The sequence below is a fragment of the Balaenoptera ricei genome, chromosome 21, assembly GCF_028023285.1.
Source record: "Balaenoptera ricei isolate mBalRic1 chromosome 21, mBalRic1.hap2, whole genome shotgun sequence".
Taxonomy (NCBI): Eukaryota; Metazoa; Chordata; class Mammalia; order Artiodactyla; family Balaenopteridae; genus Balaenoptera; species Balaenoptera ricei.
This window is the reverse complement of record NC_082659.1, coordinates 11,033,871-11,048,848: the sequence shown is the minus strand read 5'-3', so window position 1 is coordinate 11,048,848 and position 14,978 is coordinate 11,033,871. Positions and strand designations below refer to the sequence as shown.

At 47.1% G+C, this 14,978-nt stretch overlaps 1 protein-coding gene across 10 annotated transcripts in view; it reads left to right on the top strand.

The window, feature by feature from the left end:
• The window catches only part of DLGAP2 (DLG associated protein 2), a 726,244-nt gene that overhangs the window by 659,985 nt on the left and 51,281 nt on the right, over positions 1 to 14,978 (top strand). For all 10 annotated transcript variants that reach the window (XM_059909837.1, XM_059909832.1, XM_059909834.1 and 7 more), the window contains one exon: positions 12,793 to 12,940. In XM_059909837.1, coding sequence (XP_059765820.1) covers positions 12,793 to 12,940 — 148 coding nt within the window. The remainder of the gene's footprint in view (positions 1 to 12,792; positions 12,941 to 14,978) is intronic.

The following is a 14,978-nucleotide window of genomic DNA, read 5'->3' as shown; positions in this document are numbered from 1 at the left end:
GTTAGCCCGACCAGCAGTGCTCGTTTTGTCCCGTTTTGTAGGCTTCTTCTGAATGTGTATGTAGCAGGGACTCGGAAAGCTGGTCACTGGACCGCACAGCACCTCGGACGGGCCCCGAGAGCGCCTTCCCTGAAGGCGCAGGTCTGTCTGACCCACACCCCCGATGTCCTGGCCGTTGGTAAAACCGTTGGGCCGGGCAACGACATCATTAAAAGCGTCACGTCACTGATCTGGTGTCCTGTTTCCCGGCCCTCGGATGGGGCACCGAGCCCAGCTCAGGGCTGAACGGTTAATACGTCCTGTCATGGTGGTTATTTGTCTAAGGGACCAGGCCTGGGAAAGGGTTAGGATACTTCTAAGCCAGGCTGCACGTTCCCTCATTGTTCTCCGGGCAGGAAACGCCAGTCAATACGCGACCGTTTAATATTTGATGAGCTCCAGGGCAATGATTACACTCAAGTCTCCTCCACGAGAAGAGTTCCCGACCCTGCCTCCCCGCCCTACAAGGACCTCAGGGCCCCATTTCTGCATCCCCACCTGCCCTGTGTCAGGGATTCCACAGTCACACGTCACCATTCTCAGTGCTCAGAGCAAAGTTGGCACAGGGGTGCCCGAGATGTTTAAACAACGACCACACCGGTGACCAGACGCTCCGGACTCTGACCGGAGGTGGTCAGCATCTGCGTGGATTCAGGCTTTCTCTCCAGGAAGCAGGGCTGAGTGAGCTGTGCCCTGGGGGCCCTGCTCTAAGTGCACGGCGCTTGCCCGTCACGCAGATACAAACCTTGTCTCCCAGCACCGGCAGAGAGACTTTTCAAGAGTGTGTTTATTATTGTTTGTGGATGAAATGGATAAACATCCAGATTCTCTACAAGGTCCCTCAGTGGGGTCCCCTCTTCTTCTATCCAAGTAGACCTGCGTTTCTCAAACTGTGGGCTGGTCCATAGACCACCTGACATAGACTCACCTAGAATGTTTATTAAAATTGGGATTTGGGGCTGACCCCACCCTCTAAGTCCATCTAGGGAATGTGACCTAGGAATCTACATTATTGGCAAGCCCCCAGGGGACTGTGATACAGGTTAGCACTTGTGAAACCATTAAATGGATGTTTTCCTGCTGCCCCGACACTAGCCTTTAATATAAACCGGCAACTGTCAGAAATTTTAATAAAGAAGAAAGCTCTGTACTTGCTTAAAAAACGATCTCAAACATAGAAGGTGTGGATGTAAATAGGCATGAAAGGATCTCAGGCCAGAGGAAAGTTCCCCTGCGATGGTCTCGAGAATAGTCGCCGAGTGGAGCCCTTGCCCAGCACCGCCGGAGGGAGGTCTGACCCTCTGTACGGGGCTCGTGGTGTGACGAGGTACATGCTGCGGTCGCCTCTGTCTTTGAAGCCCTAGTGAGAGGAGTGGGGTGGAGGTCATGGCTTGGCAGCCAGCTTCTCTGAATCTTTGCCGCGGCCTGAGTCACTGAACCGTCTGCACGACCCTGAAGTGCCTGGGGCTGGGCTGGTCATTGTCAAAGGGAGAAAGTCTGGGTCAAGCACGTTAGCGATGCACTCAGCCTCACACTGCGAGGGTGGACAGAGGGAAATTCAGACCCCGGACCCAGGTCCCCTGGCTGCAGACCTCTGCTCTTCTCGGCCCGCAGCCCCTCCCTCTTTGCAGGGGTTGGTTGGGGGGCGCATGTTAAGGTGAAGCTGAAAGCCCTCCTTTTGCGTTTGTCTCCGTTCACGTGGATGGTGAGGTGCAGGTCCTTTCAGAGGAGGTTTATCACAACCCGGAGAAGGAAGGCCATTTCCATATTCCCCTGAGGTCTTTTTGTTCACAGCTCAGAAAACGGATGACGGCAAGAATTTCTCCTGATTGCACCAATCGGACCGTCTAGTGAGACCAGCTTGTACTTTTTCCATTAGCTTTACAAACTTTCCCCATCCTTGTTTGCCTAAGATGCCACTTCAGGGTAGGATTTTTCCATTTAGCAATCTGAGACCTTGCGCTCTGCTCATTTCAGCGACCACCCCCAGTCCCGTGACTTTAAAGTTCTCTCATCTAAGGGAGGAAACAAAGCATGAGGCCCTGTGCTGGCTCTGAGGCCCTGGGTCAGTGATGGCGCCAGAACCAAAGCTGGCAGCTCTCTGCTCTGGAGAGAAACCGTTGCACGGTTTTGTATTCTTCTGAACTATGATTTTATCACAGAGTTGTAATAATGCATTGCAAATGTTTTAAAATATATGTATAATACTAAAGTAACACGTGCAGGCTTTGGAGGTAGCGATCTTTGTGCAGAATGTGTAGCGCCTGCTCTGGGACCTTTGGGCCCTGGGTCCCCTCTCAGGAAGGATCCCCTTGCCTTCATGAAGCAAGTGGGTTGGCATCCCTTCCCCAGAGAATCATAGACAGCTTCAAAGGAGATGAGGACAATGAAAGCATTTTGTGGTCACCTGCGCAGCCTTGGGGCCTCCCCTCCCCTCCCGGTGACGCCCAGGGCCTGTGAACACACCGTGAACTGGCGAGTGGGGCCTCAGCTTCCTTTGGAAAATTCCTCCCAAACCATCATTGTGAACATACATTTCACTTCAATTGACAAGTGACAGAAAACTAAATATTGTCCTTTTCTTATCTGATTCCTAACAGCTTTACTAAATATAGTTTATAGATCATGCAAGTCATCCACCTGGCATATACAATTCAGTGGCTTGTAGTATATTCACAGAGGTCCTTGTGATCAACGTCAGGACATGTCTTCACACTGAAGGAGCCCCGCACCCACCAGCAGTCACTCCTCAAATCCTTCCCCAACCACAGCCACCAATGTGCTTTCTGTCTCCACGGGTTTGCCAGTTGTGGATGTTTCATGGACGTGGAATCCTACAATACGTGCCCTGTGTGTCCAGCTTCTTTCACTCAGCATGTTGTTAAGGTTCCTCCACTTCGTGGTGGGTGTCAGTTCTTCCTCTCTTTTCCTGGCTGAATGATATTCCATCATGTGGCTACATCACCGTTTGTTTATCCATCCAACACTTGATGAACATTTAAGTTGTTTCCACTTTGGGGCTCTTATGAATAATTCTGCTGTGAACATTCTTGCACAAGTTTTTATGTGGACGCTTATCTTCATTCTCTCTTACCTGTGGGTGGAGCTGCAGGGTCATTTGGGAACATGAGATGTATCCTTTTGAGGAGCTTCCAGACTGTTTTTTTTGTTTGTTTGCTTGTTTTTTGTTTTTTAATATCTTTATTGGAGTATAATTCCTTTACAGTGGCGTGTTAGTTCCGCTTTATAACAAAGTGAATCAGCTATATGTATACATATACCCCCATATCCCCTCCCTCTTGCGTCTCCCTCCCACTCTCCCTATCCCACCCCTCTAGGTGGTCACAAAGCACTGAGCTGATCTCCCTGTGCTATGCGGCTGCTTCCCACTAGCTATGTATTTTACATTTGGTAGTGTATATATGTCCATGCCACTCTCTCACTTCGTCCCAGCTTACCCTTCACCCTCCCCGTGTCCTCAAGTCCATTCTATACATCTGCATCTTTATTCCTGTCCTGCCCCTAGGTTCTTCAGAACCATTTTTTTTTTTTTTTTTTTAGATTCCATATATATGTGTTAGCATACGGTATTTGTTTTTCTCTTTCTGACTTACTTCACTCTATATGACAGACTCTAGGTCCATCCACCTCACTACAAATAACTCAATTTCATTTCTTTTTATGGCTGAGTAATATTCCATTGCATATATGTGCCACATCTTCTATATCCATTCATCTGTTGATGGACTCTTAGGTTGCTTCCATGTCCTGGCTATTGTAAATAGTGCTCCCAGACTGTTTTTAAACTGGCTGAACCTCATCTACTTAATAATGTAAATTTTCAATGTATTCTATACTATATTGTGCTGTATGTATAAATATAAATATATTTGTATAAACTGTATCCCTCATTTTAACTTTTTAATTTTCTTATTTATATCCATTTATGCTTTCATCTCTGAAGGCTTACAGGCACATCATTTTGTAACAAGAGCAGATTTTTTCATGAACCTTGATACATTTACATCCATTGGTGCTGATAGAGTGTCATAACATGGAAGATAAGTAATTGGAGCTTTTCCTTAATACTCATCGTTCTTTCTGATTTTTTAATCTCTCTGCTTTCCTTACAGTGGACTCTAGTTCATAATCCTTTGAGCAATAGTGCCACCTTTTCCTTAAAATACATTTCATAAGTTGAACTATAAGGCAATTTGAATGGAGAAGAAGAGGATTTTTCGAAAGACATTGGGTCTCTTTAAATATATCCTTCGGAAAATCGAATTCTATTAAAATTTATGTGCCGCCCAGCAAGCTCCTTGAGAACAAGGGCGAGTATTCAATCATCTTGTTTCTGTCCTTGGTGCCCAATAAATGTGTGTTAGATAAATGACTCATTTTGCTGGGTAAACATATTTGGGGAGAGCATTTTAACACCAAAAAACATCTCCTAAGAGGGGTTGTTCTGCTGTGGTCCTTACTGATGATGTTGGTCTGCAGGCCTCTGGGTTCCTCTCTGTTTATACGGACTCTGCGTACACAGTTCACTAATATTGACCTCTATTTTGTGTCTCTTTGGAAAAATAAATTATAGTGAAAGATGCTAGCAAATTGAATTTCAAAGAATAAACCTCAGAAATGCTGAATGTCAAAGGTTTAAATGGATACCCTCTATTCTGGTTACACTCAGCAATTTCTAATACAAATATGGGTAGTAAGGCAAGTTTTGTGATATGTGACTTAGAGGGTCTTGGGATCAACAGTGTTTTCAGTAAAATGGACCCGAGGAGCCTTTTGGTGGAGCCAGAGGGACCCTGGGGGATGCTGTTCTCTGTAAAAATCCAGGTGTGGCTTCAGCTGCCACTTGGAATACTCGGCATCCAGGAAACACAGTTTCATCATCACACAGAGGGCTTAGAGGGTCATAAACTCAACAGCAGGCTCTTTAAATAAGTAGAAAGGACATGTATGAGAAAATAAGGGAGGATCTCCAGCAGGGAAAGAGCCTCGCTCGGAACTGCCGTAGTGAAGCCAGTGCCTGCCAGCCCCATCGTGCAAACACCTCTCGGTTTGACACCCCCGGGCCGAACCCCGGCCACATGACCTTGTAAACGCGATCCCGCCGTTAGCGTGGACTCTGCTTTGTGATCCTGGCTTTCACCCAGGTCTGGGGGAAGGCATCTCATCAGAGGAGCGTAGGTCATGTACCCTTCCCCCGGCTCCAGGGGAGTCTGAGAAAGGAACTAGTTAACGTGTGTAGTCCTACAGGAGGAGCCCACCTCTGCCCGTCACAGTGGCGAATTCTCTGACCAAACAACAACAAAAGGACTGAGACGTCTGTGAGCCAAACAGATGACAGAGACCATCACCACATAATGTAAAACTAAAACGCCCCAGGTAGGAGCTCCGGAGAACTAACTCTGCTACAGAAAGCAGCCATACACTCTGGAGTGTGTTAAGTATGTGCTAGATATCTGTCTGAGACATTTATCTGTGAATTCACTGTGTATGTATGAGATGTGCGTGTATACATGTAGCATGTACATATGTAATTAGACCAACACAAATGGAGAGAGAAATTGTGATGGAAACTGCAATGTTGCTAAGATGTTAATTCTCCGCAGACTGAGGTATCATTTCAATGCAACCTCAGTCAAAGCTGATGCAATTCAAAGCAGCCTCACTTTTTAGAGAAACGGACAGGAAGATTCTAAAATGTGTGTGAAAATGCAAAGGACCTTAGGAGAGCCAAAACAATCTTGACAAAGTTGGACAACTGACACTATCTGATTTTTTTCCAGCCCTAGAACCAGCTGTCTCTTCAAGGATCCCTGTTGCCTTTCAGGAGAATGGTGCTTAGAAACCAAGATCTGGGCACTGGATGTGCTCACTGCTAGTTTCCTTAGCAGGCAGAGCTGGTATACACGCTTATATCTATAATTATTAACTTTGTCTACCCATCTGCATCTGTATCAAGCTGAACATGAATTCATACCAATGTCTCTGACTATAATCTAATGCAACATGGTTCATTCTAGCTTTTCTCCCTCCCCTTGCTTATCTGTACAAGATAGGTTTAAATTTCCATTGAGACTTCCTCTTTGAACCAATTTAGAAGACTGGTGTTGTTTTGTTTTGTCTTTGTTTTTGTTTTTTCTAGTTGAAACACTCGCTTTATTGTCGACAGATTGAAATTTATTGTACTAAGGTGCTGAAATACTGAGGTGCTAGTCAACAGCATTGTTAGCATGTGTCAGACCCTACTGACTAATTCACACAAAGATTTTATTTTATCTTTTGCCACTTTGTCCAAGACAGTAGTGATAGCTTTAGTGGATAGATAGCAGGCATGTGAGTATAGCAGGAGATCCAGCTCCTTGGTCTGTTTTATTTGTATATTAAAAAAAAGTTTGGGGCTTCCCTGGTGGCACAGTGGTTGAGAATCTGCCTGCCAATGCAGGGCACACGGGTTCGAGCCCTGGTCTGGGAAGATCCCACATGCCGCGGAGCAACTGGTCCCGTGAGCCACAATTACTGAGCCTGCGCGTCTGGAGCCTGTGCTCCGCAACAAGAGAGGCCACGATAGTGAAAGGCCCACGCACGGCGATGAAGAGTGGCCCCCGCTTGCCGCAACTAGAGAAAGCCCTCGCACAGAAACGAAGACCCAACACAGCCATAAATAAATTAATTACTTAATTTAAAAAAAAAAAAAAAGTTTGGAAAGTTGATAAAGGCATTTCATTAATTAATCCTTAAAACAACTGAAACCAAATTCATGCCAAAGTTCCTGCTTGACACGTGTTCCTCAAAAGATATTATCTCTTTCAACATATACAAAGCCAAGAAAGGCATAGTTAAGGGAAGGAATATTACCTACATAGTATTATATATCAGCTTTTCAGCATGACAGAGAAAAGGCAGAGCTCCTTCATTTAGAAACTGGGTCTCTTCTTCACATACTCTGCCAAAATACATAGTCTGACCAAAAGATGTAGGAGTCTTGATAATCTGCTCGTCTTTTAATCCTCGCTAATAAAGATGAACAAATACTCATCACATGGACGTCAACTAGTCTAAGCAGATGGACCACACAGGTCCCTTTTCAGAACCTGTTTTCATATCTGAATTGAGTCACTGCAGACCTAACTTTCAAATATTTGGGGATTTTCCAGAAATCTTTCTGTTATTAATTTCTAGTTTAATTTATTCTGGTCCAAGAACATACTTTGTATGATTTCTATTCTTTCAAAGTTGCTAAGGTTTGTTTTATAATATAGTCTATTTTTCTGAATGCCCAATGGGCACTCACTTGAGAAGAATAGGGATGGAGACCATCTGCCCTTAAGACAGAGAGCTATTGGTGTCAGAATAGACCAGGATTTCTCACCCTCAGCACTAGTGATATCTGGGGCCAGACGACTCTTTTCAGTTGACGACTATCTGTGCACGATAGAGTTTTGGTAGCATCTCTGCATCTACCCAGCACCCACCCCCAAGTTGTGACAACAAAATATCTCCAGGCATTTGCAATTGTCCCGCGGGAGGTGAAATCTCTCAGGACAAGGAAAACTCAAAAGGACAGAGTATATCAATGTGACAGAAGAGTGAATCTAACCATCACAATTTAAAACTTCTGCTCACCAAGAGACTCCAAAAAGAAGGGGACAAGGCAAGCCACAAAGTGAAGGAAAATATTTGAAATGCCTATCTGACAAAGGATTTGAATACAGAATACATAAAGAACTCCCACAAAACAAAACTATGAAGACAAATAACCCGATTAAAAATGGGGGGAAAAAAAAATGGGGGGAAAAGTTGAAAAGTCACTTCACAAAAGAAGATGTACAAATAACCAATCATCACATCATTAGTCATCCAGGAAATGAGGAGTAAACGTTAACGAGACACCACTTCACTTTCAGTACAATGGCTCAGCTTGAGAAGAATGACAACCGAGAATGCTGATGAGAGTGTGGGTGAGGGTTACAGAAAAGAAACTGTCAGAATTCATTGAGTCCTGAATGTGGGCTCTGCCCATTTCACATTATCAATTTGTCTCAATTTATAACAATGTAGTGGTGTTTATTTTTCTGTTCCTTGATTTCTATTTTAGAAAAAATTATGTTCTTCTGATGACTTCACCTAGGTTTTTTCTTTTCAAAAAAATCAAACAGTTGAAATGTTTTGTTCGGACAAAATCTGACCCGGAAAAATGGGGGCCCCATCTGAGCAGCCCCTCTGTCAGCTCCCCCAGGTGTGTCCTAAGACGTTTCTACCAAACTCCCAGACATTGTGCATTAGGAACACCTGCGCTCCCGTCTGCGTCCCCGACACCGTAACCCTGAACATACCTCCATTGTAGCACCGCCAGATGTAAGAAAGACAAACAGTGAAATTTGAGTTTCAGGTAAACAGTGCATTTTTTTAGTATAAGGATGTCCCATTTGGGACACGTTTGGAACATACTGATATTAAGAGTTACTTGCTGTTCCTCTGAACTTCAAACTCAACCGGGTGCCCTGCGTTTTGATCTGGCAGTTATTCCTCCATCTTTGCTGTCTTCCGTGCCTGGCGCTCTTCCTGGCACCCGCTCGAGGAAATCCGCAGAATTTACTGGAAAGGTACAAAGGCTTTTCCCCGCAGGGGGTGCTGGCCAGTAAAATAATACACGTGAGGAGCAGAGGAGCAGAATCGGAGTAGCAGGTCCAGACAGTCGAGCGAGGCACGAGGGGAAAGTGCAGGACGCAAGGGCAGCCTCGGCAGAGTGTAGAAAGTTCACGGACTCCGGGCTGCAGGCAGCTCCTCCCTAACGAGCCCCGGACGCCGGCCACCTCCTCTCCAGATGCGTTTCCAGCCACGTGACGTGAGCCATTCCTCCGTGAGACCCCCACCCCCACCCCCAGCCTTCAAGTCAGATGCAGGTACCTGATTCTGAGCCTGTTTCCTGCCCCATTTCAGAAGCCTCCATAGAGGCGGGAAGGTCTCAGCTGTCCCCAGGCCCCGAGTGCCAGGTCCTCCAGTGTCACTTTTAGGGTCTGAGCGCTTGCGTTGTCACCAACAGACACCCCGGCCCAGCATGGTGTAATTAGGGCACAAGCACACCTTCATCTCCTGCGACTGCAATTAAAACTTAAAGGACCCTTTTAGTCTAAATACGGAAATAATCTGGAAAAAAACATTTTCTGAAATCACTTAATTGCAAGTTTATGTGACATGTGTGCTGAAAGACATTAGAATAATTTCCATTTTGTCGGAGGAATAGCACACACACACCTATATCTCACACACACACACACACACACACACTTTCTCACACCGCTATCTGTAATGCTGTTTAGAATGTTCCATTCTCCACGTAATGCAGTGACGACAGTGGTCATGTATGCACGCCATTCCGGTCAGATTCCATTTTTAAAAATGTGAAGTTGCCCTCCGTATCTAGAATAAACACATTTAGTTTGAAAAAAATGTTTTCTTACATTTCTCCTTCATACAACCTACTTAGAGTCTTGACTGTTTTTCTAAGGTGACAAAAATAAAGAGAATTGTTTATTTTGTCTAAATAGTCAAGCATATCCACGTGGATCTGAATAGCTGAATCCAGAGGCCTGGCATGTATTTTGTTACGTGAATTTGTTTTTACGATGATCCGAAGTCACAGAAGAGGTTTGTGAGCCTGTGATCCAGCAAACAACTCTGACAGTTTGCAGAGGGAAAGGAAGAAGTAGAAAACTAGGAAACCTCTTTTATACGACTCGTTTTCACTCTTACAGCTTTCCAAAATAGGTTTCCAATCTCATTTATGCATATATGACTGTCTAACGTGGGCATCATTTGAAAGGGAAAAAAACTGGAAAAAAAAAATGTTTCATGTTATTTTAGAAAACGTTCTATGGTTTCCTCTTAGAATTTCTGAGCCACCAGAAAGTCTATACATGAAGATGTATTTCCATGCCTGACAACTGTGATATCGAAGTAGGAGTTATTCTTATGAGGGAATGACTGAGGGGCTTAAAGGGAACTTCAAAGTGGTATCAACTCCCGAAGACGGATTTCTGAGGAAGAGCAGAACTCCATCGTCAGGAATTGAGGAAGAGGGACAGGCCCTGGGGCCCCGGCCCCGGTTCCAGTGGGTCACAGCAGCCCTGCCCCTCCACCGTCGACTCACCTCCCCGTCTCAGCTCCTGATCCGTCTCCGGGTCTGTGATTCGTGAGGATCGCTGGCCTTCCTGGGCAGTATTAGAAGATGCCAAGCTATTAAAATGTTTAAAGTTCTATTAACCCTAATGAGGCACAGTTGGGTTTTTTTTTTTTAATTTATTTATGGCTGTGTTGGGTCTTCGTTTCTGTGCGAGGGTTTTCTCTAGTTGTGGCGAGCGGGGGCCTCTCACTGTCGCGGCCTCTCTTGTTGCGGAGCACAGGCTCCAGACGCGCAGGCTCAGTAGTTGTGGCTCACGGGCCCAGTTGCTCCGCAGCAGGTGGGATCTTCCAGTTGGGTTTTTTTAACTGTTTAAAACATTTGGTGATAGAGGACCAGACCTTTCGGGCCTTCTTCTCCTGTGACTCAGCAGCTGCGATCTTGGGGCTAAAAGCATGAGTTTCGGAGCCAGGCTGCCTGGCCCCGGAGTCTAGCTCTGCGTTCGCCCCGGGGGCACCTGGGCAAGGTGCGCCTCGGTCCGCCTGTTTGCACAATGAGGCCCTACCGTGCGGGGTTCCCGCGAGCGCTGAATGGGTTGGTACCGGGTCAGAAGCTTACAGGGATCCAGCATAACAGTGTATAGCAAACGTTAACTGTTGTGAGTCTGTAAAAGAAAACAACCTGATTAGCTTTCTATAGTGGAAGCCCTTCTTTAAGAGGCTACCCTGTGTTGGAATAAGGAGATGGTTGGGAGTTTTTAAAATGTATTTGAAACGTAGAGTCACAAATACACGGAATTGTGTGTGGGTACCACCCAGCCACGACCAAAGGGGCATTTGCTGTAGTTCTGAGTCACCCCCCGGCTCACGGCGCCAGGCTCTGGGCTGGAAACCTGGATACAGAGATCAAGAAGACACAGCCCTTCTCTTAAAGATTCTCAGAACTTTAATTTGAGAATGTTGAAACGGTGAAGAGAGGTGCTAATCAGCAGGGAAAGGTCTCCTATCAGAAGGAAGTAAGAGAAAACTGCTAACAGGTAGAAATCGTAGTGTGAAGTCAGCGATTCAAGGAAACACAGAAGGAGAGGGGAACCCAGAAAGGTTTCATTTTTGCAAAAACAAACATGAGGCCGAGAGCCTGAGGGTCCGGGCAGCACACCTCCACACGCACCGCCGAGGCCGCGATGCTCAGGCCCCTGCAGGTGACCTTGGACTAAACACGGTGCAGGTGAGGCTGGCGAGGTCACGTCCAAGCTAGCCTGGGCCCCACGTGGCGGCCGTGGGCGCTGGAGGTGGTCGCACACCTGCCTGCTTCCAGCTGCGGGCCCACAGAGGCACAAAGGGACCCTTGGCCGTGCTGGTGCAGACCCCGGCCGGGAGCAGCGGGGGTGACAACGAGTTGGGCAGGGGCTTGCACCCTTTACGAGCCAAGGTCAGAGCTGGCTCCAAGCTCACTTCTCTCCCATTCCTTTTCCTTTCTTTTCTTTTTTTTTTTCTTTGTTTTTTTGTTTTGAGTAGAGAGGAGGAAGGTAGGAGCTGGAATATGTTATACATCTGGTTTTAAAACAAAAATTATTTTTATAATAATTTATAATATAAATTGTATTCTATTAATATCTAAAAATGCATATTGCTAATTTTACCCAAAATAATGACTTTATAAGAAATGGGCTTTGCTTAATCAGAACTTTTCATTGAGCCCATTTTTTTCTCTTCTGCCCCATTTCTAAAGAAGTAAGGCACAGAGAAAGCAATTTACATCAAGAGTTTACTTTGAAAAACAAGGGAACATTCTTCGGCCATATATGGAGTCAGAATTAGCAACCTCATATTTAGACACATTTTTATACACAGGCCTGTGCGGTGATCCTATTTAATGTTCCCATTGTGATCTGCAATACGAAAGAAGAATAAACTCATTATTTGTGTCCACATTATTCCAGTTTGGGGTCAAATAAGAGGAATTCTTACTATATTGTGGAAAGTCTGTCACCAAAAGCTGAAAGGAGTTCAGTTAGTCAGAAACGTAAGCTAAGCCGAACCTTCTACATGCCAGACGCCCTCAAGGTTTTCCCATACTTTTAACATTTTGCAGAATAACAAGAAGCGATACCAGAGGAAATAGATTTTTAAAGCTGTTTGAGAGAAAATGATCCTTACGATAACAATATGGATTTGATTTTTCAGTCTGCTCTCTGCCTGTATTGCGTAATCTGCACAACTTCCCGTAAGTTAAAACTGAAGGCGAGCCTTTGATTTTTTTCTTTTATTTTTCTGAGTGTGTAAAGTTGCTAAAAGCTACCCTGATTTTTATGAGACTCTCATGGTTTTTTGACCCCAATTCGCTCTGATGGTGTGTGAGTTACCTGTGCTTTCAGCACTTTTTTATTCTATGTGGGGTGATCCTAATGTCACTCCCTGATCATAAAAAGTCAGGTTTCAAAGCAAGTTTGTAAATAGGCTCCCCTGTTGCTTTTGTGGAAATCGCATCTGTGCGAGTGTCTGTCAGGAATGTTTACATGAGGCAAAGGTGTCCACCGCAGGACGAAGTTTGCTAACAGCCTCTGGGTGATGCTCACGGAAGCCTCTTCTCTTCTCTCCGTGTCTTTCCTGTAGCCAGAGCTACCTGCAAGCTGCCAGCGACGGGCCTGCCGGCCACAGCCTGGACCCCTCTGCCAACTACAGCTCCCCGAAATTCCGCTCCCGGAACCAGAGCTACATGCGGGCCGTCAGCACCCTCAGCCAGGCCAGCTGCGTCAGCCAGGTGGGCTCCCTCCTCCCTCCCGGGGGACCCCGCCCTGAGTCAGCCCCAGCCAGGGCCACAGGCCGTGAGCAGACGCACATTCCGGCCTGGAGTCATCCTGGCCTGATTGCGCCCCCGGGACTTTATAAGATTAATTGCGGGGGCAGGGGCTGCGTTTATGGCTCTGTCATTCTTTCTCCCGCCTGCTCTGAGCCGGGATGGCTGACTAGCTGGCCGTCTTGGCCTCCGTCCCCTCCGTCCCCTCCACGCTGATCAGCCTCCTTCCCTGTGTCACGCCCCCATGTGGAGGGTCTGGGTCCCACCCTGAGGGGACACACAGGGTCTCCCAGCGCCAGCTGCCCAAGTTTGCTGGTGTTTCTGGGGACAGACACCCTCTCAGCTCCAGGAAAGCCTGGAGCAAGGTCACACCCTCCCTTATTCTTTGAAGATGCCAGGTGGCAGGTGTGTCCAAACCTTCCCCTCGGCTTCTTACTGCTTGAGCGAGACGGAGGCCCCAGATGGAAGAGGGGGACCTGCCGGGGGGCCTCGCCGCATCCCTACAGACCTTCTGCCTCTTCCCCACCGGACCCGGCCCTCCTCACCCCTCACATCCTAGTCGCCACTCCGTACACGCCAGTGCCTGGTCCTCAGTGTCCTATGACCCAATGTACGGCTAGTGCGATGGAATATTTTCAGTCTCGCCCTGGGATCCACAATGTGGCCATTGTCATGGGAGCGGGGCAGCTCTGGGGACGGGGCAGCTACACCCGCTCCCTGGGCGGGAAGACAAACCGGTCCCGAGGCCGAGGGCGCGAGTGAGGCTCTGAGCTGGTCCTCGCCGTGTTGTCCCCGGGGCGGCATCTTTGCTGAGGCTCCGCCCGGCCGAATCTCCTGAGGTCACCGTCCCTAGACAGTCTCTGCGTTTACTTTGTTTCTGCTCATCCACCATTCGGAAATTTCTGACGATGCTCCCTTTTCCCAGGAGCCCGGGAAGCTCAGGGCTGCGGCGGATGTTTTGTTGCGCATCAGGACGGGTGCCAGGGCAGGGGGATGTCAGGAGACCCGCAGGGGCGGGGGGATGTCAGGAGACCCGCACGGGGGCAGGGGGGGGCACCCTGCATCCTCACTCACTGAAGGAAGGACGTTTGCCTTCCTCCGTGTCAGGTCCTGCCATCGTCTCTTCTCTCTCGTCTTTGAAAAGCTGTTTCAGTGTGATCGTAGCTTCTTTCTGTCATGCATCCTTTTTTTTAAAAATTATGGTAAAATATACATAGCATAAAATGTACCATCTTAACCACTTCTCAGTGTCCAGTTCAGTGGCATTAAGTACATTCACATTGTTGGGCAAACACCACCATCATGCAGAACTTTCTCGTCTTCCCAAACTGACACTGTCCCCACTAAACACTGACTCCCCTTTCCCCTTCCCCAGCCCCTGCCCCACCGTCTACGTTCTGTCTCTGTGGATCTGAGTCCTCCAGAGACCTCACATGAGTGACTCATACAGTATGTGTCCTTCTGTGTCTAGTTTATTTCACTTTCCCCCAGGTCCATCCATATGGTAGCCTGTGTCAGAATTTGCTTCCTTTTTAAGGTTAAATTATATTCCATTGTGTGAATGGACCGCATTGTGTTTGTCCATCAACAGACACTTGGGTTGCTTCCCCCTCTTGGCTACTGTGAGTAACACGGCTGTGAACACGGGTGTACAAGTGTCTGTTCACGTCCCTGCTTTCAGTTCTTGTGCACGTATACCCAGAAGTGGCATTGCTGCATCAGACAGGAGTTCTAGTTTTAACCTTCTGAGGAAACTCTATATGGTTTGTCACAGCGCCTGCCCCATTTTTCACCCCTGGCAGCTGTGCGCACGGTCCCAGGGCCCCCATACCCTCACTGTCATGCTTGCTCTGGAATTGTCATCCATCCTGACGCCCGAGGAGCCCGCCCCCAGCTGTATGTCGACCTCTCTGCTACCAACGGGACAGTCACCTTTCTCACCGTCTTCCCAATTTTCTCTTCTTTGCTTTCTCGGTGCCCACATTCTCCAGAAGCACTTTAA